The 25,771-nt window shown below is 38.5% G+C and overlaps 1 protein-coding gene across 1 annotated transcript in view; it reads left to right on the top strand.

Annotated features, from left to right (window-relative positions):
- Positions 1-25,771, top strand: part of ADGRV1 (adhesion G protein-coupled receptor V1) — a 416,737-nt gene that overhangs the window by 85,858 nt on the left and 305,108 nt on the right. The window contains exons 38-45 of the mRNA XM_026649237.2: positions 2,942-3,072; positions 3,356-3,455; positions 4,342-4,521; positions 9,957-10,120; positions 10,863-10,956; positions 12,140-12,172; positions 14,952-15,030; positions 23,471-23,609. Of these exons, the coding sequence (XP_026505022.1) occupies positions 2,942-3,072; positions 3,356-3,455; positions 4,342-4,521; positions 9,957-10,120; positions 10,863-10,956; positions 12,140-12,172; positions 14,952-15,030; positions 23,471-23,609 (920 nt within the window). The remainder of the gene's footprint in view (positions 1-2,941; positions 3,073-3,355; positions 3,456-4,341; positions 4,522-9,956; positions 10,121-10,862; positions 10,957-12,139; positions 12,173-14,951; positions 15,031-23,470; positions 23,610-25,771) is intronic.

A 25,771-nucleotide genomic window follows, 5' to 3' on the forward strand; every position in this document is an offset into this window, starting at 1 on the left:
ATTTACTGTATTACTAAATAGTTTCACTATCCATCAGTTTAAAAAAGTTATTTTCAAGATAAAAATATTATACATCTCACACAGTTTTTAGGCAGGTATTCACTGTCCCTAAGCCACATACAAATCACAATGTATAAATCTGCAGACTTGGGTAAGACACTAAAAATTAAAATAGGGGAAAAAAGTGAAATTGACCTAATGAAACATTTTCAGTCTCCAGAGATCCTTTTATATTTGTTCCAGTCTACTGAAGGCAGAAATTGTATTCATATTGCTCACTTTTACCTGAGTTCTTTCTGGATATGACAACCAAAGATCTTAGTAATACTGGTCTCTAATGGACTACGCAGAATCAGTAAAAGTGTTCACTTAGATTTGAATTTTTATTCCAATTAATTTTTGATTAATGATAAGTGCTCAAGATGAGTGCACATTGTAACTGATTCCCACATCATAATTCATTTTGTTGTGAACAATGAAAAATCATTGGATTGTATTGTATGATTTTGAAATATGCTGTGTCTTATTTGTGCATTTTGCAATTGTGGTACTAAAATAACTAGTGTGATATACTAAGTATTGATTTTGTTTTGAAATGGATGTGCAAAATTCTCAAATAGGATAGAATGTGTTTCAGTGCAGTGTTAAACAATATGATGATGTTCCTCTATGGAAACCATAGATCTGTTATATATACTCAGGTTCACTGCTCTTCAGGAACACAATCATAATGATGTCACATTCAATAGATTTTGAACTTTCTTTTCTATCAGAAACAGCAATGGAGCAGCGTAAGGCGAGGTGTGAACATCAGCACAATTCTAGGAGTTCACTTTGAACATTTGAAATGCTGATGCCTAAATACACATACTATTCTACTTTATTGTAAATGGGCTTAATTTTATGTTTGTATAGTTTATATATTTTCTTAAAATTCTTTATACTGCTTCTTTAAAAATTATTTCTATTGTGATCTCCTAAAATTACCGGTAATAACTAATTTCCATCTCATTTCAGTGATGGACAAATATGGGATAACAGTGGTTCTTCAACAGAACAGAAAATACCTAGAATAATTTTATGACGTCCTTCCTGTCAATTTTAGCAGCATAATACTACTTACAAGTATTCTGTCACAAGGCTGCTCTAAATTACACGGGGCTGGACCTGCCCAGCTGCCCCTATGATCATGAGGAGCCAATGTGGTGTAAAGCCATCTTAGCCACATACCTTTCCTTCCCTTTCTTAGCTGCACCAGGCTGAGCTCAGGTGCATCTTTGGATCTGGCTCAGATCTCACACACTATAATCCAGGAAGAGTTCAGTTAAAAACCAATGGAGTCACATTGGTGTCATATCATGATACAGACCCAACTAGTCAAATCATATGCCCATTTTATGAAATAGTAAGGGATACAAGTCCTAGCTGGCCACATAGACTGGTTTTGCACTGGACTATTATCCAGAGAAAAGTAATTGCAGGGTAAAAAAGGAGAGGAGGAGAATCTTGCCTCTTCTGTGAGTGGTAGTTTCACATAGATATAGAGGCACTTGGTCCTTTCTCAGCCAGCCTTACCTTCTCCCCTCTTTTGCCCTTCATCTGGGTTTGTTCAGAGGCAACTTGAACCATGTAGTTCCATGGGTTTGATTGTGCCCAGGATTAGCAACAGTGAGAAAAATTCTAAATCATTTCTTTGAATATCTCTAATAGAAACTGGTCAGAAAGTCATTTTCTGGCAGTAGAAATATTGAACCCTAAAATATGGTTAAGGAGGAAAAATATAATCTTAGCTGCATGCATTTTCTTATATTTCAATGAATAAAAATGTTGCAGCGTAAAACCTTCAGTCAGCTAAGAGATGTGTTGTATTAACATACCCAGATATCTTGATACTGTAGGTTTCTGCACATTTTCCTGTCTTTCAGAAGCCAATGCAATACTGTATGTACTGGCAAGCTTAAACATTGTGCACCTGAAAAATACTGTTGAAATACATATGCAGTATGCTTAGTTTTAGAAATAAACATCTATCATATAATGTGTATGTATACATATATATGTTCACCCCCCACTATACATGCTAGTATATATATTTATGTTGATACAATATATAAAGCCTCAAGCCATCTTTTTATATTCATGATCTTATTTTTATCTTTTTGTTTTTCATACATTTTTCGATGATTGCTATACTGTTCATTAGTTTTGTATTAAATTGTCCATTAGACTGAATGCTAGAAATACAAAAAGTATAATTATTGTATATTTTATAAATTAACATTGACAACACTTCAGTCGATCGATATAGTTAGTATGTCTTGAGAAATCATAGGAAGCTATTAACTTTTTCTTAAAAATTTCTTTTGTATTTTTAAAAATCTATAACTGATGCTATTATGTAAGTTAAAACTCACATAACTGGAATTTACAGGTAATTGCAAGCATTTTTGTGCATGCATTGTGGAAAATTACATTACAGTGCAATATTAGCAACATGTATATTTCTTGCCAGTGAACTGCTATAGGAATTTACTTGTGTCATAGCTAGTACATACAGCATTTATTATCTTGCATAGTCTATGGATTGCCATTGTTCTGGTGTTTGTGCATGTTCTGGTGGGTATTCATTTTTGTCTTCATACTGTAGTTGCTTTATAAGTCCTAGCATGCATTTGATAGCTCTTTCCATTATAGTTTTCAAAACTTAACTAAAAACAGAACTGAAAGGTTTAGAATTTGGATTTCCCCTTCTTCTTTTATGCTAAAAGCAAACATGTATTACATAGTAAGCCTCACTGTAAAGTATCAGTGGGTACTTGAATTTCTTGGTTTTGGAAAAGTTACCATGATTATGGAATGCATGCTTCTGATTCTTATATGACTGATACACAGCAAGGCAGTTTCCCTACAGCAAACATTTTATTATGTTCTTTATTCCTAGGAGAACAATTGCAGTTCCACATCCTAAGAACTGCTCCTGGACTGGGAAATGTTACTGTTAATTGGAAAATAGTTGGGCATCATCTAGATCAAACCTTTGAAAACTATTCTGGAGTACTTTTCTTTCCCGAGGTAACCCCATACAGAGTAACTGTGTTCAGCAGCAAAAGCTAAAGATAATATTGAAATTAAGGCTGAAGTGGAAAGGGGTGAACACTTTTCCAAATAGTATTGTTTCCTGACCTATTTGATTGTTGTAGCTCTCTATCTTAGAGGTCCGAATTGTAGGTAGCTTTTAATTTTTGATATTTTAAATTTAAAACTTCTTGGAAGGAATCATTCAAAATCTGTGACAGATAGTGCCCTGGTTTTTGTACAGTGGTAACTAATCTATTTTGTCACTTAAAATAAACAGGAGTCATTGAATCTAACGTTCTGTGTTCATCTGCTGGATGACCATATTCCTGAAGAAAAGGAAGAATACCAAGTAGTCCTATATGACATCAGAACTCAAGGTAATGCAAAAATGTAGCATGGTGAATCTCAAAGGGGAAAAGGATGTAATCTGCATTATTGTTTTAATTTATTTGTGACTTTTTAAAGCACTGTACTTTATTTCTTAAGTTGTGAAACTTTGTTTCCATGTACTGAAGTTAGGTGGTCCTTCTTTATGTGCATACTGGCTCTAAAGTGTTCTGACTGGTATGTTTTGATTGGTTTTACAGTGGGCTCAACTCTGCCCCGCAAATTCTGTGGGAGCTGCACCCCTGTAAATAGGAGCAGAATTGGACCCAATAATGCCTTTTGGTTATAGTTGCTATGAAATAAGCCACTATTTATATCTGTTCAGACAATTCTTCTTGTACGGTCACAAGCAGACTTCCCCATTGACTGTTGATTTCTGCATACAAGGAGGGCAGTAGATTCTATTCCTGCCATTCAGATTATACTGTGGGAGAAGCATCCAGATCTGCATTTTCTCTGTACATAATCACTATTAAACAAACATCCATTACTAAAGCCGGGCTAGATTTGCACAGGAGTTCTTGCTTCCAGGTGCCCCAGCCAGGCTGGCAAAATCAAACCTTACCCTGTAATTACCCATCATATGAATGTCCATTGGATGATATTCTGTCTTCTCATTTGATATTATCCTTTCATTAGATATAGCTTTATTGTGTTGTATTGTGCTATCTTTGTTGTAGAACATATATGGATCCACACTGGCCATAGAAACACAACAGATGCTATCATGTTCTCCCTGATTCATTGTACTGGGAATATGATTGACTGCATGGCATGTTGCAGGAAATAGTAATACAAACTGCCATTGCTAATATTAAAAAAAAATACTTCAGCTGCTTAACATTCTGTGTAGTTACTCCATTGACTGTTTTACAGGCATTTCTTCAATGGGTGCCGCTGTCTTGGATAGCCAAGGGTATGAAGCTGTTTTGACAATAGAGGCCAGTGATGAACCACATGGAGTTTTGAACTTTGCTTCTTCATCCAGGATGGTTTTGATCCAAGAGGCAAACAAAACTATTCAACTTTTCATCAGCAGAGAATTTGGGTCTTTAGGTTTGTGTAATTCCTCTAGATTCAGAGGTTTTATGTATCTTCTGCAACACATTCTTGTTTGGACAGAAAAGGTCAATGGGAGTCAGATGAATCAAATGTTCATCTCTATGTCTGCTCTCTTACTTTCAGAATCTTACTTGCAAAAATGTAGTTACAGCCAAAGGTTAGAGAGGACAGTAACCAAATATTCTTGCTTTCAATTTTAGTCAGTCCCCTCCAGAAACTTACCCAAATCCCGTCACCTCTAACTGCCTGCAGGGAAGGACTTCTACCTGCATAACAGTGCTTCCTTGTGATCCACCAGTCCCTGCAAAAACCACACAAGTAGTGGGGAGAATGGGCCTTTAAACCTAGGTCTTCATGAAACTCTGCTATTTTTAATGTCATTCCCTTCTCCTGCCTCTTTTTCAAGAACCTTACTGCCCAGTATGGTGATGTGTTGGTCCTTCAAGAGATATTTCCTAAAGCTGTTTGGGTGTTTATGAGAGATACTTGTGTCCCTGTTGCTGTAATTATTATTAATATTTTATTTTATTTTATTATTACATAATAATAATCAGCTGTATTGTGGTAGATTGGGGTCCCATAGTGCCAATCACTATACAAATATACTATTAGGCTTGGCAGAATTCAATTTTTTAAAATAATTTCAATGGATAATATCAATGTTTATTTTAAGTGGTTTTTAATTTTTATTGATTTAAAATTTCACAATGACAAGAAATTGTAATAGGGTCAGGCAATGGGATGGTCATACAATAATTATTTAATGACAGTAGATGTTGAGATTCAAAAAGTTAGTTTTATAACTGTTAAAGCATAAATTGTCAACATCACATGTCAAAATATACAACATAAATTGCCCTAAATAAGTCTCTGATAAGTTCCTTGGAAGTATTTTTCTTACTTCACCTCTCTGTAAATTTTGATTATTATAATAATTATGGGTGAAAATATTTTTTCGTCAGTTTGTGTGTGTATGAGCAACTCAATGTTTACCAACATTTACTGATAAAAATCTAATCCTTCTAAGCCTATATATAGTAAATTACTGTTCCTGCCCCAGAGAGCTAATTCTCTAAAGGAGAAGACATAACATTTGGATATGATGAACAACAAGGCAGGGTTTGGAGAGGTGGGGTAGGAGAGACAGGGTAAAATAAATGTGGGTGCAATTTTTAGCTAATCAGAAGTAGTAATTACAGTTCACCACCTGCTTAACCATTATGCTATGACACAGCATAGAGAGCAACCGATGTGAAAAATAATTATTACTTATACACTAGGACAAAATCTCCCTCTTTCTGAGCAGTTGCAGGTATCACCTCTATAATATTCCCAACTCCTTCTAGCACAAGAAGTGAAGGAATGAGCCAAATTCAAATTTCCTTTTAAGTTCATGTAGGTTTCCATCATTTTTTGTTTTCTCATCAAACATAAAATATTGTTAGGGATTATGAATAGTTTTCAAATGATTATTCCTTGATGAATGCAGCTACTTTCCGTTTCTCTTTTAGCACAGGTTCATTTAGGTAAATCTTTGATTGCTCAGATATTTTTGGCAGTGGTATATTCAGGGCTGCGCAACCCATTAGGCGACCTAGGCGGTCGCCTAGAGTGCTGCGATTTGGGGGGCAGTGACCGCAGCGGTATTTTGGCGCGGAAAAGCTAGCAGCGCTCCTGGGTATATTATAAATTAGATTGTAGCCAGGTGGCAGATGGTCATAACATAAATAGCCACTCAGTCCCACCATCTTCAAATCTCAGGAAATTGATAGCTTCTTGTTCTAATGGTTTAGGAATAGAGGGAGTAGGACAGAGGGGAATAGAGGAGGGGGGATAGACATTACAGTATCAGAGGTGGAAGCCAAACTTGACCAGCTAAACGGGACTAAATCAGGCGGACCGGATGATCTTCATCCTAGAATACTGAAGGAACTCGCGCGAGAAATTGCGAGCCCCTTGGCAACAATTTTTAATGAATCTGTAAACTCGGGGGTGGTACCGTTGGACTGGAGAATAGCTAATGTGGTTCCTATTTTCAAGAAGGGGAAAAAAAGTGACCCGGGTAACTACAGGCCTGTTAGTTTAACTTCTGTAGTATGTAAGGTCTTGGAAAAAATTTTGAAGGAGAAAGTAGTTAAGGGCCTTGAGGTGAATGGCAATTGGGACAAATTACAACATGGGTTTACGAAAGGCAGGTCGTGCCAAACCAACCTGATCTCCTTCTTTGAGAAAGTAACAGACCTTCTAGATAAAGGAAATGCGGTGGATCTAATATACCTGGATTTTAGTAAAGCATTTGATACGGTTCCGCATGAGGAATTATTGGTTAAATTGGATAAGATGGGGATCGATAGGAAAATCCAAAGGTGGATAAGGAACTGGTTAAAGGGGAGACTGCAGCGGGTAGTACTGAAAGGCGAACTGTCAGATTGGAGGGAGGTCACCAGTGGGGTTCCTCAAGGTTCAGTTCTGGGTCCGATTTTATTTAATCTATTCGTTACTGACCTCGGAACCAAATGTAGGAGTGGGCTGATAAAGTTTGCGGATGACACAAAGTTGGGAGGCATTGCCAACTCGGAGAAGGATCGGGATATTCTGCAGGGAGACTTGGATGACCTTGTAAATTGGAGTATTAGTAATAGGATGAGATTTAATAGTGAGAAGTGTAAGGTGATGCATTTAGGGATGACTAATAAGAATTTCAGTTATAAGCTAGGGACGCATAGGTTAGAAGTGACTGAGGAGGAGAAGGACCTCGGAGTCCTGGTTGATCGCAGGATGACTATGAGTCGGCAATGCGACGTGGCTGCGAAAAAAGCTAATGCGATCTTGGGATGCATAAGGCGAGGTATTTCTAGTAGGGACAGGGAGGTGCTGCTTCCGTTATACAAGGCGCTGGTGAGACCTCACTTGGAGTACTGTGTGCAGTTCTGGTCTCCTATGTTTAAAAGGGATGAACTGAAACTGGAACGGGTACAGAGAAGGGCAACTAGGATGATCCGAGGAATGGAAAACCTTTCCTATGAAAGGAGACTCGAGGAGCTTGGTTTGTTTAGCCTAACCAAAAGAAGGCTGAGGGGGGATATGATTGCTCTCTTCAAATATATCAAAGGGATAAATACCAGGGAGGGGGAGGAATTATTTCAGCTCAGTGCTAATGTGGACACGAGAACGAATGGATATAAACTGGCCGTGGGGAAATTTAGGCTTGAAATTAGACGAAGGTTTCTAACCGTCAGAGGGGTGAAATTTTGGAACAGCCTTCCGAGGGAAACGGTGGGGGCGAAAGACCTCTCTGGCTTCAAGATTAGGCTAGATAAGTTTATGGAGGGAATGGTTTGATGGGATTACGTGATTCTAATCAATTAGGCAATAACGGCCATCGTTGGTAAAATGAGGGTCTGGCTAGAGATTCTTGCCTGTATGCTCGGGGTTCTGCTGATCGCCATATTTGGGGTCGGGAAGGAATTTTCCTCCAGGGTAGATTGGCAGTGGCCCTGGAGGTTTTTCGCCTTCCTCCGCAGCATAGGGCAGGGGTCGCAAGCTGGAAGATTCTCTGCGACTTGAAGTCTTTAGATCACGATCTGGAGACTTCAACAGCAGAGCTAAGGGAAAGTGGGGGGGTCAGCTTTTGTGGCCTGCATCATGTGGGGGGTCAGACTAGATGACCATATTGGTCCCTTCTGACCTTAAAGTCTATGAGTCTATGAGTCTATGAGACTAGCTAGTTGTCGGAGAAAAACTGAGTTCTCACTTTTTGTTTGGGTACAGCAAGTCAGATGCTTTATTAACTCTCACAATTGTGCAGAGGGAGAGAGCTAAGCAGGTCTCCCCCTGGTAACTAATTACAGCAAGCATTTATACCTTTCATTACAGAAATAATGAGGGACAGCTGCATTTTGTTATACATAGGCCATCTTGATATCTTAATTCCTTACTTGTTTTGACTCTTGCCAACATACAATATTTTCTATACCTTATCTACACAAGGTCTTCTACACCTTATCTATACAAGGTCACAATAACTTCTCACACAGTTCTTTCTCACCCGCCTCACACAATCCTCGCTTCTACAAATCTCGCGTTATCAGGGTTACAGTTAGCCTGACTCTTGCTAACTAACTGTCATGCATTGCAGTTCCTTTCTGTCAGTTCTTTCTCTGCTTCCACATAATCTATCACTTAGTATTGATCATAAGTGGTGATACTGGTAATACTGCACTTGGCTTCTGAGGGTGGATGCAATTTGCAACACTGTGTTTCAGAATGAATCAAACCTTGTTTGTTGCCTTGTATTGGCTGAGGGGAAGGAAGGGGGAACAACTAGGAAAAGAAATAAGAATCGAATAAAAACAGGACAAAAAAGGGATTAAAAGTTGAAAAAGGGGGGAAAGAATGGAGATGTAAAAGAAAAGGGGACAGAGAGTGGCAAGAATAAAGTAGAGAGATTGGCTGGGATTTTCAAAGACTCACTTTCAATGGTAGTTGGGTACCTAAGGCCCTTAAGCCCCTTTGAAAGGCCCCTATTCCAGAATATGGCATAAGGAATAGAAGGTGTGGGTAGGAAGGTGGGTGGTTAAAGGGCTGTGCTCATCCACTATTCTAGTGCAAGAGAAGCTGAAACAGAACATTTTGGAAAAAAGAACGAGGAGTAATTGTGGCATCTTAGAGACTAACAAATTTATTTGGGCATAAGCTTTCGTGGGCTAAAACCCACTTCATCAGATGCATGCAGTGGAAAATGGGTGTTGCTATGCCAACTCTAACTAGACTAATCAATTAAAGTGGGATATCAGCAGGAGAAAACAAACTTTTGTAGTGATAATCAGGATGGCCCATTTCAAACAAGAAGGCGTGAGTAACAGTAGGGGGAAAATTAGCATGGGGAAATAGTTTTTACTTTGTGTATGTGTCCATTTAGTTTTACTGTGTCAAAGCCTAAACTTCTTAATTAGATTGTACTCCCCTTTTTGCTGGGAGGAGGCAAAGAAAAATCTCAATAAAAATACCCACAAAACCACATTTTCTCCCTTTTGCAAATCACTTTTAAATTAGTAAAGTGTTTAAAAAACAAGGTCTTGAAGCCTTTTTTTCCTTTGGAAGAGGGAAGAAAGACGGTCTTGAGGTTAAGGCACTGGATTGGGACTCGAGATGTGGGTTTTAATTCTGGATTACATTACAGACTTCCTGGGTGACCTGTTACAAGTCACTAAGAGCCTGATTCAAAGCACACTGAAGCCAATGAAGTCACTCCCATTGTCTTCAATGGGCTTTGGATCAGGCCCTTAATCTGCCTGATGGAGTTGCCTATCCGTAAAATGAGGATAATGCTCCCCTCTCCTGCACTGTGTCTGTTTTGTCTATTTGGATTTTAGTTAAATAGGAATTAAAATATAAGAACTTTTTTTGTTTTGTTCTACATTTACTAGGTGTTATCAATGTTACATATGCAACAGTGCCAGGATTGCTCAGAGTAAGGAATCAGACAGAAGGGACCTTGGCTGAACCAGGAGTTGATTACATACCTGTGTCTGGTTGGCTGCTTTTAGAGGAAGGAGAAACATCAGCTTCTATAAATGTTACTATTCTAGAGGTAAATCTTAATCCTTGTCATCAATACACGGTAGGGTGACCAGATGTCCCGATTTTATAGGGACAGTCCCGATATTTGGGGCTTTTTCTTATATAGGCTCCTATTACCCCCCCCCCCCATCCCGATTTTTCACACTTGCTATCTGGTCAGCCTAATACACAATTGTCTTTGACTTCAATGGGTGCAAAATCTGGGTCTTAACTCCCGCAACTTGTCTGTCATTTCATGCTGTATACTGTTTCATTGCTGCTCAGAAGAAATAATGGAAGGATCTTTTTGCCCTAATCTTAAATGTGGAAACCAGAGGGGTACAGTTAAACACAGAGACTGGCTACAACTAAACATGCATGGATGGAATCAAACTCTCATTAAGCTTCAATTTCTATCTAGAATTCAGAATAGTCTTCATTGCCTACAGACTTATATGGACTGATTGCTACATAGTTTTCTTTTTCAGTGGGTACTTCTAGTGCTTTTTAATTTCACAATGAAATTTATGTTCAGGAATATGTTCAGTTTTTTTGTCACGGTAGTGTCCTTTTAAAAATATAATACTTTATTTCATACATATTACATGAGGATCAATTTCAGACCTAATAATTGTATTTTAAGAGGGTAGGAACAAATGAATAAAGTCTAAAATAATTTAAAATTGTTGGGGCATAAGGTAAGTGTTGTTTTTTGGTTGACTCACATCTTAAAGGATCATAAAAGGACAATTTATTGTGCTTTTGTTCTGCAGGATGATATACCAGAAGTGCAAGAATTCTTCCTGGTTAATTTAACGTCAGTTGAACTCGTCATGAATCCTTTGATGTCATTCCCTCCCAGACTGGGTACAACATCTGTATCAGTACCATATTTACTTCACAGTTTATATGAATTGTATATATGTAATAACACGTATTTATCTTTATTACAGTAGTATAATGATTTAAGGCACGGTCAAGGCAAAAATAACTGAAAAGGAGGCTTATGCAATCATAAGGCTTACATTTCTTGGGATTTGGACAAATGGTGGGGTGATTTTATGGGATGTATATTATCAATTAATCTCAATTTAAAAAAACACTTTTGTCATTTAGTAAAATGTGTCTCATGAGGAAAAGTTAACTTGCATGTTAAAATTTGATTCTTGTATTCTAATATGAAAATAGTTTGGACAATGAGAAAACTTACTGCTGTACATTTCACCAGTGAATAATTATTGCTGGACTAATTCAAATGTCTTTGGGTGTCTAATGCAGCATGATGCCTGTGATGCATTGCACAGGTCAACAGATGGGATCATTCAAACAGAAGCTGGTGAACAAGGATTATTTCTCAAAAAGTAGCAATGCCTATTAGCAGAATCTCACCAGAGAAAATGTTAGGGCTGTGGTGTGTCTTTTAGGCAAAGCAGAAGTTCCAGTAAACATTCTACACCAGACAGTCATTGTGCCTCTAGGAGCTTAAGAGGTTGCAGGGGGATCATGGCCATTCATATACAAGGTGCAGTGTGCTCTGCTGCCCTCTGCAGATAGGAGCAGGGCAGGAGGGCCAGAGGACCTTTGAAAGAATAACACCCATATTAGCACGAACCTTACACAATCCTTGCATTCCATGAGCACAAGGATTACCATTGTGTCTGGTCTGTATGCAAAGAGTATTAAAGGGTAGGCTCCTTATGCCTCCTCCAGAGTTATGTTCTTACCCTGGTTACTATTTACTTAGCGTGTAAACATATGTTCCAAAATAATACTTTGTGTAACTGGCCAGTGAGATGACAGACTTCATAAGGTCTCTTTTTATCACTGTTTTTATTACATTTGGTTTTGGGGATAAACTTCAATGAATTTCTTAATCTTTTAATGATCTTCATTTATCCTCTTGCTTCGTTAGAGTCCTGATCCAATGGCAAAATTCCCATTGATTTCAAAGAGAGCTGAATCTGACCCTTAATGTTAAAGAAATGTGTTTATTGTGTGCTTCTAATAGTTTCTCTTTGACCTCTTTTCCCTTTTCTTTGCATGCGTGTAGAAATGACTGAGTTGATTCATTACAGACTGAAAGGTAAACACAACATCCAGTGCTGATTTGTGCAGGTTGAGCTGTGATTAGTTCACAGATTCAAACCATAAATACTTACTGCACATTCAAAGAGTAACACATGGGTGAGACAAATTATCTTCCAGAACTAAATTCGGTGACAGGCTATTTATTTAGTCTTACCCTGCATTATTAGAGGTACTTGAACACCTTCTTGACTTACAGTAACTTAGCCCTGATATAGTGGCAAACCTAGGACAAATATTGGACAGGCTTGCAGATGCACACATTATATATAGGGATAAGTTTTAACCCATGATTTTCCTTGATAACCCTGAATTCTAGACACTAAATATTATAGTAGAATCTTGCTAGTCTACATTTCCCTGTCCACACAGTTTATAATTTGCACAAAATTATCAGTTTCCTCATTTGCTAGCAAAGATTTAATAGAGAAGTCGATATTATAAAATCTCATATTAGACTTCATTATGATGTAAATAAATTAAGGTACTATACAGATGTAAAAATAAGTGATTAAAGAATATTTTCAGATGCATCATCCTCGCTTTATTGTTCACTTACTTGCTAAATTTCACAATTTAGGAAGTCAGAAAGGGTTAGTGCTAGGAATAGGCTGGAATCCTGGCCTGATTGAAGTGAGTGGCAAAACCCCATTGATGTCAACAGGACCAGAATTTCACCCACGAAATATTATATTATAGGCAGTGAAGGAGGAAAGTTGCACAACATTTTTCATTAGCTTCAATTGCTTATAACTTTGCCAAACTTCAAGCATTTGTGCTAAAATGCCCCATGTTGGATGTCTGACTCAGGCTGTAGCTTTTGGTTTCAGCAAAAGTTATTCAACCATTTCTGAGAATGAAGTTGGGGGAAATTCATTGTTTCTACTCTTTTAAATGTCTGACATTTTCTAGAGAAGGTCTAGTGCTTCCATTCTGTGAAGCAGGGACTTGAAATTGCATAGGGGTGTCACTCAGGTGTCAGGAATGTTTGTTTTGCTGTTCTTGTTAAAATCCACCAAAATTTTGCCAAGCGATAACACTTAGAAAATTCTCAGTTCCCTCATGCTTAGTAGATGCTTGTTAGAGCATGGCAGCTAAATTATCCAAAGATTCCGGCTTCACTCTGCTCCATCTTGGGGCTTCAGAGTTGAGCAGGAGTTTACCTGTGATTGCTCCGCCTGGCTACAGGGAGCGGCTGTGGAAACTGCCTCACCTGTGCTCTCAGTGCTCCCACTCCTTAGGCAGCATAGAAGAAAAGGAGGAAAGAGCCTCATTCAAATGCAGAGGGATGAGGACTGGGGAGTGGGAACAGATGTAGAGATGGACAATGAGGACCAGGAACCTGGACTGGGCAAAAAAGGGGCAGGAGCTGAGGGGGATAGGAACAAAGGTGGGAGAAGGGGAAGAGCCGGGAAGAAGAGAAGGGACATGAGAAAAGGCAGGAGCTGGGTGGAGAGAATAAGGGAAAGAGTTGGTAAGGGGAGTCGAGTTGGAGAGTATAGGCAATAGGAACGGAAGGGAACAAGGAGAAACTGAGGGGCATAGGGGCAGAAAGGTCTGCAGCTCCCACCACGCACTTTCCTACAGAACCTGCAGTTAAACCCATTATTCCTCATCCTCAGCAATCTTTTCCTGTCTAGCAAATAACTGTGAACCCCACTGATAATGTGTGTCCCCACAGTCATCTACTACTCACAGTTACTCAGTTAGCTCAAGTGATAGAGGTCTGTGCCATGGACCTAAAGATCACAACCCTACTGATGAACCATGTGAAGAGTAAATATGGTTCCATAGGATGAAATTTTAGTTTTTTCCATTTTTTTTCATTATTATAAAACTTAGGAAATTACATAAACCAAAATATTAAAAAAATTAAGGTTTCAAAAAGAAGTGGTTACATTAGGAAATGCCTGAATTAAGGTTGCCTGTGCAGTGCTGTGCTCTGAACAAGTAAAGTGCTACATTCTTTGAAAAATCAAACCATAGGCATCTCATATTAGGTATCCAAAATTAATGGACACATTGGATATTAATTTCTCTATGCCTCAGTTCCATGTATGTAAAGTGACTATAATAATCTTCCTCATGTCACAGGGGTATCATGAAGATAAATGTGTTAATATTTGTGGAGCACGAAGTGTAAGAGTGATGAGCACCATAGAAATGCCCATAAGAAAATTAGTAATTCTGAACTCAGAATGGGGTTTAAGTAGTGTACAGTAAATAAGGAATAGGACCACACATTGAATGATGAGGATAAAAGAAAATTTTCAATAACAGCTTACTCGGGATTACCATTCATCTTGTGCACTAAGTGAGGGAAGGGTCTATGGAAAAACTAGCATGTGATCATAATGCATGTGCACCAAGAGACCAAATTAAGGTTGCACGGGCAACATTAATTCTGGTATTTCCTAACTTTTCAGTGCTGGGCTTTGCAACCTTAATATTCTTTTAATGTTGCTTTTTTATTTGTTTGTAATGTATATACCTGTGGTAAGACGGAGATTTCTTATTTATATGTCAGTATTTGTGTGGAAGATAGTTCTTCATTTCATTCAGTGGGGACAAGGTTTTCTCTGTGCATTACCAGTTAACCTGCCCACTCTCTTCCGCTCTCTTTCCCACTTTGGAGACACAAAGTGCTGCATATTCTGTGCATAAAGCTTATTGGAGTTTGTGTAACAGATTTTTAACCAAGCCCTAAAAAACAGAATATAAATAGATTTTCTTCTTTCTTTTGATATTTTTTTTAGTCCTTTGCATTTTGTCTTTAGATGCAGAAGGCTTGGCTGCTCAGATTATTATTGATGCCAATGATGGAGTGAGAGGAGTAATTGAATGGCAGAATACCAAGTAAGTCTCCTCTTCCATGAAGAACCTAGTCTGTGATTAGTTGCTTGAGTGCCTGTTCATTCTCCCTTGGAAATCAGTGGCAAAACTCCCACTGATTTCAGTGGAAGCAAGATCAAAACTTTGGTGTGGCAAAGCAGCCTTAAAGTCATCTGAATTGGCAAGTGAAGGATTTCTCTTACATTGGGGAATCATCAGGTAGTTTGGGGCTTGTGCAGCAATTCGTTCCTTGCTATCCCTGGTTTTCGCCTTAGCTGCTCTGGTTTACACCATGGATGAGTTGTGTGATCAGGTGGCCCCAGGAATGGGGAGAGGGACATAAATGTAGTTCAAGCCAATTTCCCTTTCCCCATCACACTGAATTTCACTGAACACACCTCAGATTTAGCTCAAGATTTTGTGGGGGATGTGTGTGTATTTTTGTATGGACACCTCTACCCCAATATAACGCGTCCCGATATAACATGAATTCGGATATAACGTGGTCAAGCAGCCCTCTGGGGGGGGCAGAGCTGCGCGCTCCGGCGGATCAAAGCAAGTTCAATATAACACGGTTTCACCTATAACGCGGTAAGTTTTTTTGGCTCCCGAGGATAGCGTTATATTGGGGTAGAGGTGTATATAATATATATAGTCTGCTGTAAAGATAAAATTCAGCCCACTGTGAAGGTCTCTCTCTCTCTCTCATTCTGTGTGTGTGTGTGTGTGTGTGTGTGTGTGTGTGTATACATATATATATTGTAGCTTGATTTAGGGTATACTGATAATATTAATTTGGATAATATGGAAATTTAATTTATTAATTTATTTTGATTTGATTTTAATAATAATTATTAATATTAATATTAATATGGGTTTTAGGCTTGCTAATTTGTTTGATTAGAAGATAAAAGTTTTTGTTTTGAATTAGGCTTTATAGAATTTATAAAGGACCCTTGGGGGTATGACAGGAAGCTTACATTGAGACAGATATAGTTTTAAAGACTTTTTATTAAAATTAATAATAGTAAGTAAATGGTAAAATACCCAGAGTTACAAAGTTACAATTGTATTACTGCTATTTAAAAGTTACATATGATAATATAGTATTACATGCAACAAAGCTTTGGTTAACATACTTACACTTTTTTTTGATAACCTGGTGGTAAGAGACACAGGACTAGCTTTGCGGTTTATGTTTTTTAATTTTTGAGTGAGGGATGCAGTGCTTAGAAAATGCTAAGCGCTATTAAAGCTGATTAGGGTTTACTTGACTAACTTAAACTTAAATGAAAATTTAATAAATAAACTAAGAATAAAACTTAGGGAAACTAGGCTTAGCCTAGTTTTTTTGAAACTTAAAGTTTAAGAAGAACAAGTATAGCTTATAAATTGTAGCAGTTATTGTAGATAGATAGAGTGGAGGAAGTAAATGAGAATAGAGTAAAGTGAGAATGGCGATAGTGAGAAATGGAGATGGAGTAAAGTAAGAATGGAGATACTTTATTGAGGTGGGTTACCTTTTTTATAGGGCAAATGCCAGACCTTTTTTTTTTATTTACATTTTATTTTTTACTTACAGAAATGTTAGGGTACACTTACCCCATAGGCTAGTATGTATGTGCGTATTGATGACAGGTATGTACGCACATCAGTTTTTTGTGGTGTACTTGTTAAGTCTGTGGGAAAACCCCCCTATGCCATTTTTCATTGTCTATTGGTTTAGATAAAAGGTGATAGACATAGGTGTGGGTACTCATTTATTTAGGTAACAAGCTATAGGTTAACTTTGCTTTTTGAGTAAAAGGTTTTAATATAGATATGCTAACTTTGCCTTAGCTTAACATACAGGATATAGCCTGTAGGTGTTTTGCATTACAGCCAAACTTACTTTAATATAAATTTATAAACCTATTACAATAAACCAAATACTTAAACTATAAGAAAAGATATATATATATATATATATATACAAGCAAGCAGGCTAGTCTTATAGGCTACACGCCCTTTTTGTAGTGGTAAGTGTTAATGCATTAGCAACTGTAACTTCACAAAAAAATCAAACCTGTGGCCTATGCCTCACATTTAATGTCACCAATTAAACTTAAGTATAACAATTGTAAAAAGTACCTATTGGTAACCAGTTGGGCCATACAATACTTTTATTTTCTAATTGGCCTCAGCCCAATCATATTACACTCATCGCACAACCCCCTTCAGTTCTTACTGTCCAATAAAGTAAAAAAATGGGCAAGTCTCAAATGGTCGCTTAGCCCACTAAACATTATTGCTGCAAAAAAAAAATACTGCAGTAAAACCTATTAAAACACCATCTTTATTACCAACTGCCCTACTATACATGTGTGTCCTTAATCTTTAATGGCATTGAGGGCCATGATATATTTCATTAGCGATGCATATCTAATAGGTGTGCCATCAGAAGAAGTAAACCCATTTGTTTCTCAACATGGTAGAAACTGTGTGAGAGAATTGCATACCCATGCAGAGTCTGAAAACAGACAGATATTTTGGCATGGGGTGGTGATGGAGAACTGCACACAGTACTCAGGGCCGGCTCCAGGCACCAGGCACCCAAGCTGGTGCTTGGGGCGGCACCTGGAGGGGGGCGGCGGCGCGGCGCTCCGGCCGCTGGGGAGAGCGGGGCCACAGCAGGGCTCGCCGCCGTCCCCCCGGCGCTCTGGCCGCCCTGCCCCCGCCGGGGCTCGCCGCCCTGCCTCCGGCGCTCTGGCCGCCGGGGGGGTGGGGGGGAGAGCCGAGCCCCCGCCGGGGCTTGCCGCCCTCCTCCCAGGGCTCCGGCGCCCGTGGGGGGCGGGGGGGGGCGGCCGGAGGCTTTTTCGCCTGGGGCGGCGAAAAAGCCAGAGCCGGCCCTGACAGTACTCCAGCACACAAACCACTGCAGCTAATTCAGCATATTGAGCCGAATGTGTTTGATGTATTAAGGCTTATATAACGTAACTGGGACACACTCATGCCTCTAATTTTAATGGCATTGAGGGCCAAAAGATGATAGGGTATTTTAGGATTTGGAGTGATTAACACTGGAGTCTTGACAATGGCCTGTTTTAGCTGCGATACTGCTTTTGTGTGTTGCTTAGTTTATTTTTATTGGACACCTTTTTTTTTTAATAGCTGGTACAAGGGACCTGCAATGGAAGCAAAATTGAAAATGAATTTTTTGTGGTACCCAGTTAAACCCAAAAAAGGATTTTAAAGGGTTTTGTGGTAAAGGCAATGTTTGGATTGCATTTAGTTTGTTGCACTGGGGTTTTACCCTATTTTGTTAGGGTGAGGCCCAAGAAAGAGACACGATCAGCCATTAGCTGTGCCTTGGCCGGATTGCACTTTAGCCCTGCTTTTTTTAGGATTTGTAGGAGCTTGTTAAGTTTTTCTAAAAGCTTTTTTTTAGTCTGTGTTGCTAAACACAGGTTATTTATATATTAAAATAAAACAATTGGTTTGGAAAATTGCGACAGTACTCACCTTATTTGTGTATGGAATAAAGCTGGAGAATTTTATATCCCTGGGGTAATGTGTTTAGGAATATTGGACTTTTTGGAAACTAAATGCAAAATGGTAGTGTGAAATGTGTGCCAATGATAATGTTTAAAAGCTGTTTACTGATGTTAAGGACAGTAAACTTACACAGCCTTTGGATTAAAGAACTTGATTAGATTTGGCATTTTGGCCAGCGTAGGGGCACAAATAGGTGTTACCTGATTTAGGCGTTTATAATTTAATTTTGAGATGCCAAGAACCATTTGGTTTTTTTACAGGCCAAATAGGGCTTTTTGTGTTAATAAAGACTTGATAGTTTTTTTTATGTATGGGTTTGCTAATTTTATTAATACAAAGATATGAACCTCTTTTAGGTGACTTATTTGTACTTTAATGGGTATAGGAAGTGTGATTACTGATTACTTGCAAAAGTTGCAAGTGTTTTGAGGATTTAGGATCCTTAACATGGATAATACTAATTGCTGTTTTAGTATTTATAATAAAATTTTTGTGGTGGCTTTTTACTACTGCAGATACTGTGGGTTTTTTTTTTTTTCATTTTTGCCTAAAGGGACTATGCTTGGCGCCGATTGCCATTATGCTGAGTAATTTGTAGAGTATGCAGACAAATATTTATGGATTTTTGTTTTATTTTTTTGGAGGTTGTTTACTGAAAAGAAGGAAATGAGTTAACAGAGGCCACTGGATGGTTTGAGGGTGCTGGGCCTTGGCCTTTTAACATTAGCTTATTTACACAGGCTTGGAGTTTTTGAATATTTTATTATTGAGCCTTTAAGCGTTTGTTTAAACATTATTACAATTGAGTTTTTATTTTTGACTTGGGTTTTTGCAGGCATGAATTGTTTTGTGCGGGATTTGAAAAGAAAAGAACACGGTTTCGGGCCTCTATATGGGATTTAAACGCATAACTTTGTCGAGGGGCACGCCCACGCGAAGGTTTAGGGTTACTACGTGGGTTAGGGTTATTTTGCCAATACTGGTACCTAGGGAATTTAGGAACATTTTGGCCTAACCCTTGGTTTTTTTTAATTTTTAGTGGGATTAGCTTGTGCACTGCTAACTTTTTTTTTTGACTTTTTCTGTGGCTTTTTAGACCCAATTTTTAACTTTGCTTCTAAAGGTACCGTATTAGCCTGAGCTAACTTTTTTGCCCTACTTTTAGTAATTGGCCCTGCAGATTTTTTTATTTTTGTCGGTTCCACCATGCCAACAGGGTGGGAACCGATTTTTTATTTTTTTAAACACATTTTTTAACTTTTTAACTTTTTAATTTTTTTTAACAGCCAACCACAATTTGATTTATAGACGTTTAGCAATTTTAAACTGGCATTTAAAGTTTGCTGGGCTTTTTTGAGTAACTTTAATTTTTTTATTTAATATTTTTTTAGCGAACTATAAGCGACGAGCAGACATTTAACAGCTATTTTTTTTTACCAGTTTAGCCTTTTTTTTTTTTTGTTTTTTTTTTACATTTAATACATTACTTTCAAAACCTCGTGAGTTACAATGCTTAGATATTATTTTGCTATTTTTTAGCTGTTTTAAACCTTTTTCATGTTCCTGAATGTATTTTTTGGCAAAGTTTTTTAAAGCCATACTGCTGGCAACTCCAACAGACTTTACTTTTGCCCTTACTTTACTTTTAACACTTTTAATACGAAATAGAGAATTTATTTTAATTTTACAACTTTACTAGCTTTTTAATAACTAGAATAAATACTTTGTTGGTTTACTTTGACACAGAAGGCGTTCCTTCACAGAAACAACAGGAAATAATACCCCAAACTGTTTTTTTACCTAGTTTAATAAGTCCCAAGTAAATGATAGAGGGGTGGGAGCGTGTTTCCCTCTTTTTCCTCGATGGCTTGTAGCTGATCGAGAGGGTTTTTTTTCTGTTGGGACCTGCCAAACAGCTGGTGATACTGAGGCAGACGGATTAGAGGTGCAGCCCGGGAGAGTTGTGGGGACTGAAGAACTATACCAGTTCTGAGTTATTGTGGCCTTTTGGTGGAAATTAATACATAGATTTATTAACTTTCCCACCACCACTTAGTGTGGGTCATCGGGCCCGATGCTACTGCTTATATTTTATTGGTACCATTTGTTACAACTTTAATCTTTAACAAAGCCCCTTAAACACGTGTATTACATTAAATAACATTATTATTACTTTATTTTGCAAGATTAAATTTAAAATTTATAAGTTAAAACTTTAAGTTAAACCACAAGCCACAGCCACAGGAAATCAAGTTTTTGTGCTTTTAAGAGTGAGTTAGCAAGACACACAAATCTTGCTCTCTAACTCCCTGTAACTCTAATTTTTTACTTATGTTTTAGATGAGATTTTCAGGGGTTTAAGGATGCCTGAAATTTCTGAAAATTCCTGTCACACACTTCTTGAGACTCCTGGCTGGCTCGCCAGCCTGTAGCTTGATTTAGGGTGTACTGATAATATTAATTTGGATAATATGGGAATTTAATTTATTAATTTATTTTTATTCGATTTTAATAATAATATTAATAATTATTATTAATATCAATATTAATATGGGTTTTAGGCTTGCCAATTTGTTTGATTAGAAGATTAAAGTTTTTGTTCTGAATTAGGCTTTACAGAATTTATAAAGGACCCTCGGGGGTATGACAGGAAGCTTACACTGAGACAGATATAGTTTTAAAGACTTTTTATTAAAATTAATAATAGTAAGTAAACGGTAAAATACCCAGAGTTACAAAGTTACAATTGCATTACTGCTATTTAAAAGATACATATGATAATATAGTATTACATGCAACAAAGCTTTGGTTAACATACTTACACCCTTCCTTGATAACCTGGTGGTAAGAGACACAGGACCAGCCTTGCGGTTTATGTTTTTTAATTTTTGAGTGAGGGATGCAGTGCTTAGAAAATGCTAAGCGCTATCAAAGCTGACTAGGGTTTACTTGACTAACTTAAACTTAAATTAAAACCTAATAAACAAACTAAGAATAAAACTTAGGGAAACTAGGCTTAGCCTAGTTTTTTTGAAACTTAAAGTTTAAGAAGAACAAGTATAGCTTATAAATAGTAGCAGTTATTGTAGATAGATAGAGTGGAGGAAGTAGATGAGAATAGAGTAAAGTGAGAACGGAGATAGTGAAAAATGGAGATGGAGTAAAGTAAGAACGGAGATACTTTATAAAGGTAGGTTACCCTTTTTATAGGGCAAATGCCAGACCTCCTTTCTTTTATGCCCAAATTTTATTCCTCACCCACAGAAATGTTAGGGTACACTTACCCCATAGGCTAGTATGTATGTGCGTATTGATGACAGGTATGTACGCACATCAGTTTTTTGTGGTGTACTTGTTAAGTTTGTGAAAAAAAAACCCTATGCCATTTTCCATTGTCTATTGATTTAGATAAAAGGTCATAAACATAGGCGTGGGTACTCATTTATTTAGGTAACATGCTATAGGTTAACTTTGCTTTTTAAGTAAAAGGTTTTAATATAGATATGCTAACTTTGCCTTAGCTTAACATACAGGATATAGCCTGTAGGTGTTTTGCATTACAGTCAAACTTACTTTAATATAAATTTATAAACCTATTACAATAATCCAAATACTTAAACTATAAGAAAAGATATAAACACAAACAAACATATATATACACAAACAAGCAAGTTAGTCCTATAAGCTACTATATATATATATATATATATATATATATATAGGTGCAGCTAACCCCATTTCTGCACCAACTTGAATAAATGGGGTTTGAGGAATATGATCTTCCTCTCCAAATTATATTCAGGCTGTTTGGTTCCAGCACAACTCTTCCGTAGTCACTATTCCACTCATAACATCTGCTGGACCTCCACACCCCTACGTAGGTGTTCCTTTCACTGTATACACGTAAGCAAGGACTGTAACATAATCAGTATAACTGGAGTCAGAGTTCCCATTGCCCTAGAGGGATTGTTACTGACAAGACACCAGTGAAACAGGAAACATGGAGTTAGGCTGGAAACAAATCAGTCACATGGACAGAGCAGTCCACAGGGTTTAATAAAGTTTCACTTGTTCTACTTAAATTGCATTCAGTTTTTTACTTTGTGAATGAAACAAAGTCAATGGCCATTTCCCCTCCTACCTCCAATGTTCTTCTTTCTGCTGACTCATTCAGACCCAGCATTGAGACTGCATTCATGGGCGGGGGGGGGGGGGGGGGGCAGAAACTTCTGTGTAGACACTCCCCCTGCCCCTTGTGCAGGTCATTGTGCAGAAGATCCTCCACAATGGGCTGAATTCCATCTTTAAAGTAAAAGACAATATAAAAAGTTACATTAGACATACTATTTAAAGAATAAATCGGTCTTTCTCATATGTAAATATTCTGTCATTTCAAAATGTGATTGTTACAATGACCTGACTTTATATTTTGTACCCAAACAACTATGTTAAAAGAATATTCTTAAGGTTGCAAAGTCAAGGACTCAAAACTTAGAAAATGCCTGTGCCACCTTAGTTCACACCCCTGTGTGTAATCATTGTGATATTCTTTAGTTATATGATTACACACCATTTATTTTTTAATATATGGATGGCAGTGAATATATATGTGTACATAATTCAGAAACAGGCAAACATTGCTTAGTAGAGGATTGCATTAGCAATTTACCAAGAACCTGAGGTATGTAGCTAACTTAGTCACTGCTCTTTTTAATGTAAAAATGACAAATGACAAATGACAAATCTCATCTCTGCATCTAATGCATACTGAAAACTGCAAACTTACAATGGGTGGGAAGGTGGCAAGCTGTGATCACTGATTTGAATGACTAAGAATTGTGCACGCTATGTTAAATTTGGTGCTCTCTTCTGATCACTGCTGTTGCATACTACCAGTATAAGAGAGGATTCTTCTTGCTTTTTATTTTAGTTTTGAAATAGATGAAATCCATGGGAGTCTGACATTAGTAGCATACCGGAACAGAGGATCTTCTGGCAATGTATCTTTGTTTTTCTATGCCCAGAATCTAGAAGCAAAACTGGGACTGGATTTTAATGTGACGTCCAGGGTAAGAAGCAAACACAAAGTACAGTACTATTCATTTCTCAAGTCTCCTTAGTATTGAAAATGCAATTATCATTCTCAATTGGCGCAGTCATGCAAGGTGCTGAACTAGATATTCATTGAGGAGTCCGGTGGCACCTTAAAGACTAACAGATTTATTTGGGCATAAGCTTTCATGAGTAAAAAAAACCCCACTTCTTCAGATGCATGGAGTGAAAATTACAGATACAGGTATAAATATACTGGCACATGAAGAGAAGGGAGTTACCTTACAAGTGGAGAATCAGTGTTGACAAGGCCAATTCAGGCCTTGGCTACACTTGCAGCTGTACAGCGCTGTGAGTTAAACCTGTCTTCGTACAGCTGAGTAAGGAAAGCGCTGCAGTCTGTCCACGCTGACAGCTGACAGCGCACTGTCGTGGCTACATTTGCAGCATTTGCAGCGGCATTGGGAGCCGTGCATTATGGGCAGCTATCCCAGCGTTCGAGTGGCTGCAACGTGCTTTTCAAAAGGGGTGGGGTGGAGTGGGGTGGAGTGTGACAGGGAGCGTGGGGGGAGAGGGAGTGGATTTTTGGAGTGCGGACACTGTGTCAGCACCCTGCCTTGCAAGTTCCGACCCCTCTCCCTCCTCCACCCCTCTCTCACTCACTGAAAGCAAACAGAGCTGTTTGTTTTTATCCTCACGGACCAGATAAGCAGCCACTCGCCTAAACGGACCCCAGCCCCCCTCCTCTTCCCCCCACTCGCTGCCTCTCTCTTCAAGCAAACATTAGCTGTGGGCGTTCCAAAGGGAGCCCCCCTGCCTGCCTCTACTCATTCACAGCAAACAGTAGCTGTGTTTGTTTTTTTGATAAGCAGCTCTGGGAGCCCGGAGTTCACAACAAAACAAAGAGAGGCATCACAACAAAACAAGGAGAGGAAGCTTCACTTAAAAGGATTATGGGGAGTTTCCGGAGGTCAATCACTGCGTAATAAGGTTACTCCCCGTTTACACTGGAGCACCAGCGTCTCAGCCACTCCGCAGCAGCTGTTATTCCTCTCGGGGAGGTGGAGTACCTGCATCGCTGCAAATGCCTTGCCAGTGTGGACGGGGAGTGAGTTACAGTGCTGGGGGTGGCTTTATTGCGCTGTAACTCTCAAGTGTAGCCAAGGCCTTAGTCAGGGTGGATGTGGTCCACTCCCAATAATTGATAAGGAGGTGTCAATACCAAGAGAAGGAAAATTGATTTTGTAGTGAGCCAGCCACTCTCAGTCTCTGTTCTAGCCCAAATTAATGGTGTTAAATTTGCAAATTAATTGTAGCTCTGCAGTTTCTCTTTGAAGTCTGTTTTTGAAGTTTTTTTGTTGAAGGATGGCTACTTTTAAATCTGTAATTGAATGTCCAGGGAGATTGAAGTGTTCTCCGACTGGCTTTTGTATGTTACCATTCCTGATGTCTGATTTGTGTCCATTTATTCTTTTACATAGAGACTATCTGGTTTGGCCAATGTACATGGCAGAGGGGAATTGCTGGCACGTGATAGCATATATCACATTAGTAGATGTGCAGGTGAATGAGCCCCGATGGCGTGGCTGATGTGGTTGGGTCCTCTGTTGGTGTCACTAGAGTAGATATGGGGACAGAGTACGCAATGGGGTTTGTTACAGGGATTGGTTCCTGGGTTAGTGATTCTGTGGTGTGGTGTGGTGTGTAGTTGCTGGTGAGTATTTGCTTCAGGTTGGGGGGCTGTTTGTACATGAGGATTGGCCTGCCTCCCAAGGTCTGTGAGAGTGAGGGATCATTTTCCAGGATAGGTTGCAGATCATTGATGATGTCCTGGAGAGGTTTTAGCTGGGGGCCGTATGTGATAGCCAAGAGTGTTCTGTTATTTTCCGTGTTGGGCCTGTCCTGTAGTAGGTAACTTCTGGGTACCCATCTTGCTCTGTCAATCTGTTTCCTCAATTCTCCAGGTGTGTATTATGGTTTTAAGAATGCTTGATAAAGACCTTCTGGGTGTTTGTCTCTGTCTGAGGGATTGGAGCAAATGCAGTTGTATCTTAGGGCTTGGCTGTAGACAATGGATCGTGTGATGTGTCCTGGATGGAAGCTGGAGGCATGTAGGTAAGTATAGCGGTCAGTAGGTTTCCGGTATAGGGTGGTGTTTATGTGACTATCACTTATTTGC

This window comes from Terrapene carolina, unplaced genomic scaffold (genome assembly GCF_002925995.2).
Source record: "Terrapene carolina triunguis isolate 2854851 unplaced genomic scaffold, T_m_triunguis-2.0 Scaffold69, whole genome shotgun sequence".
Lineage (NCBI taxonomy): Eukaryota > Metazoa > Chordata > Testudines > Emydidae > Terrapene > Terrapene triunguis.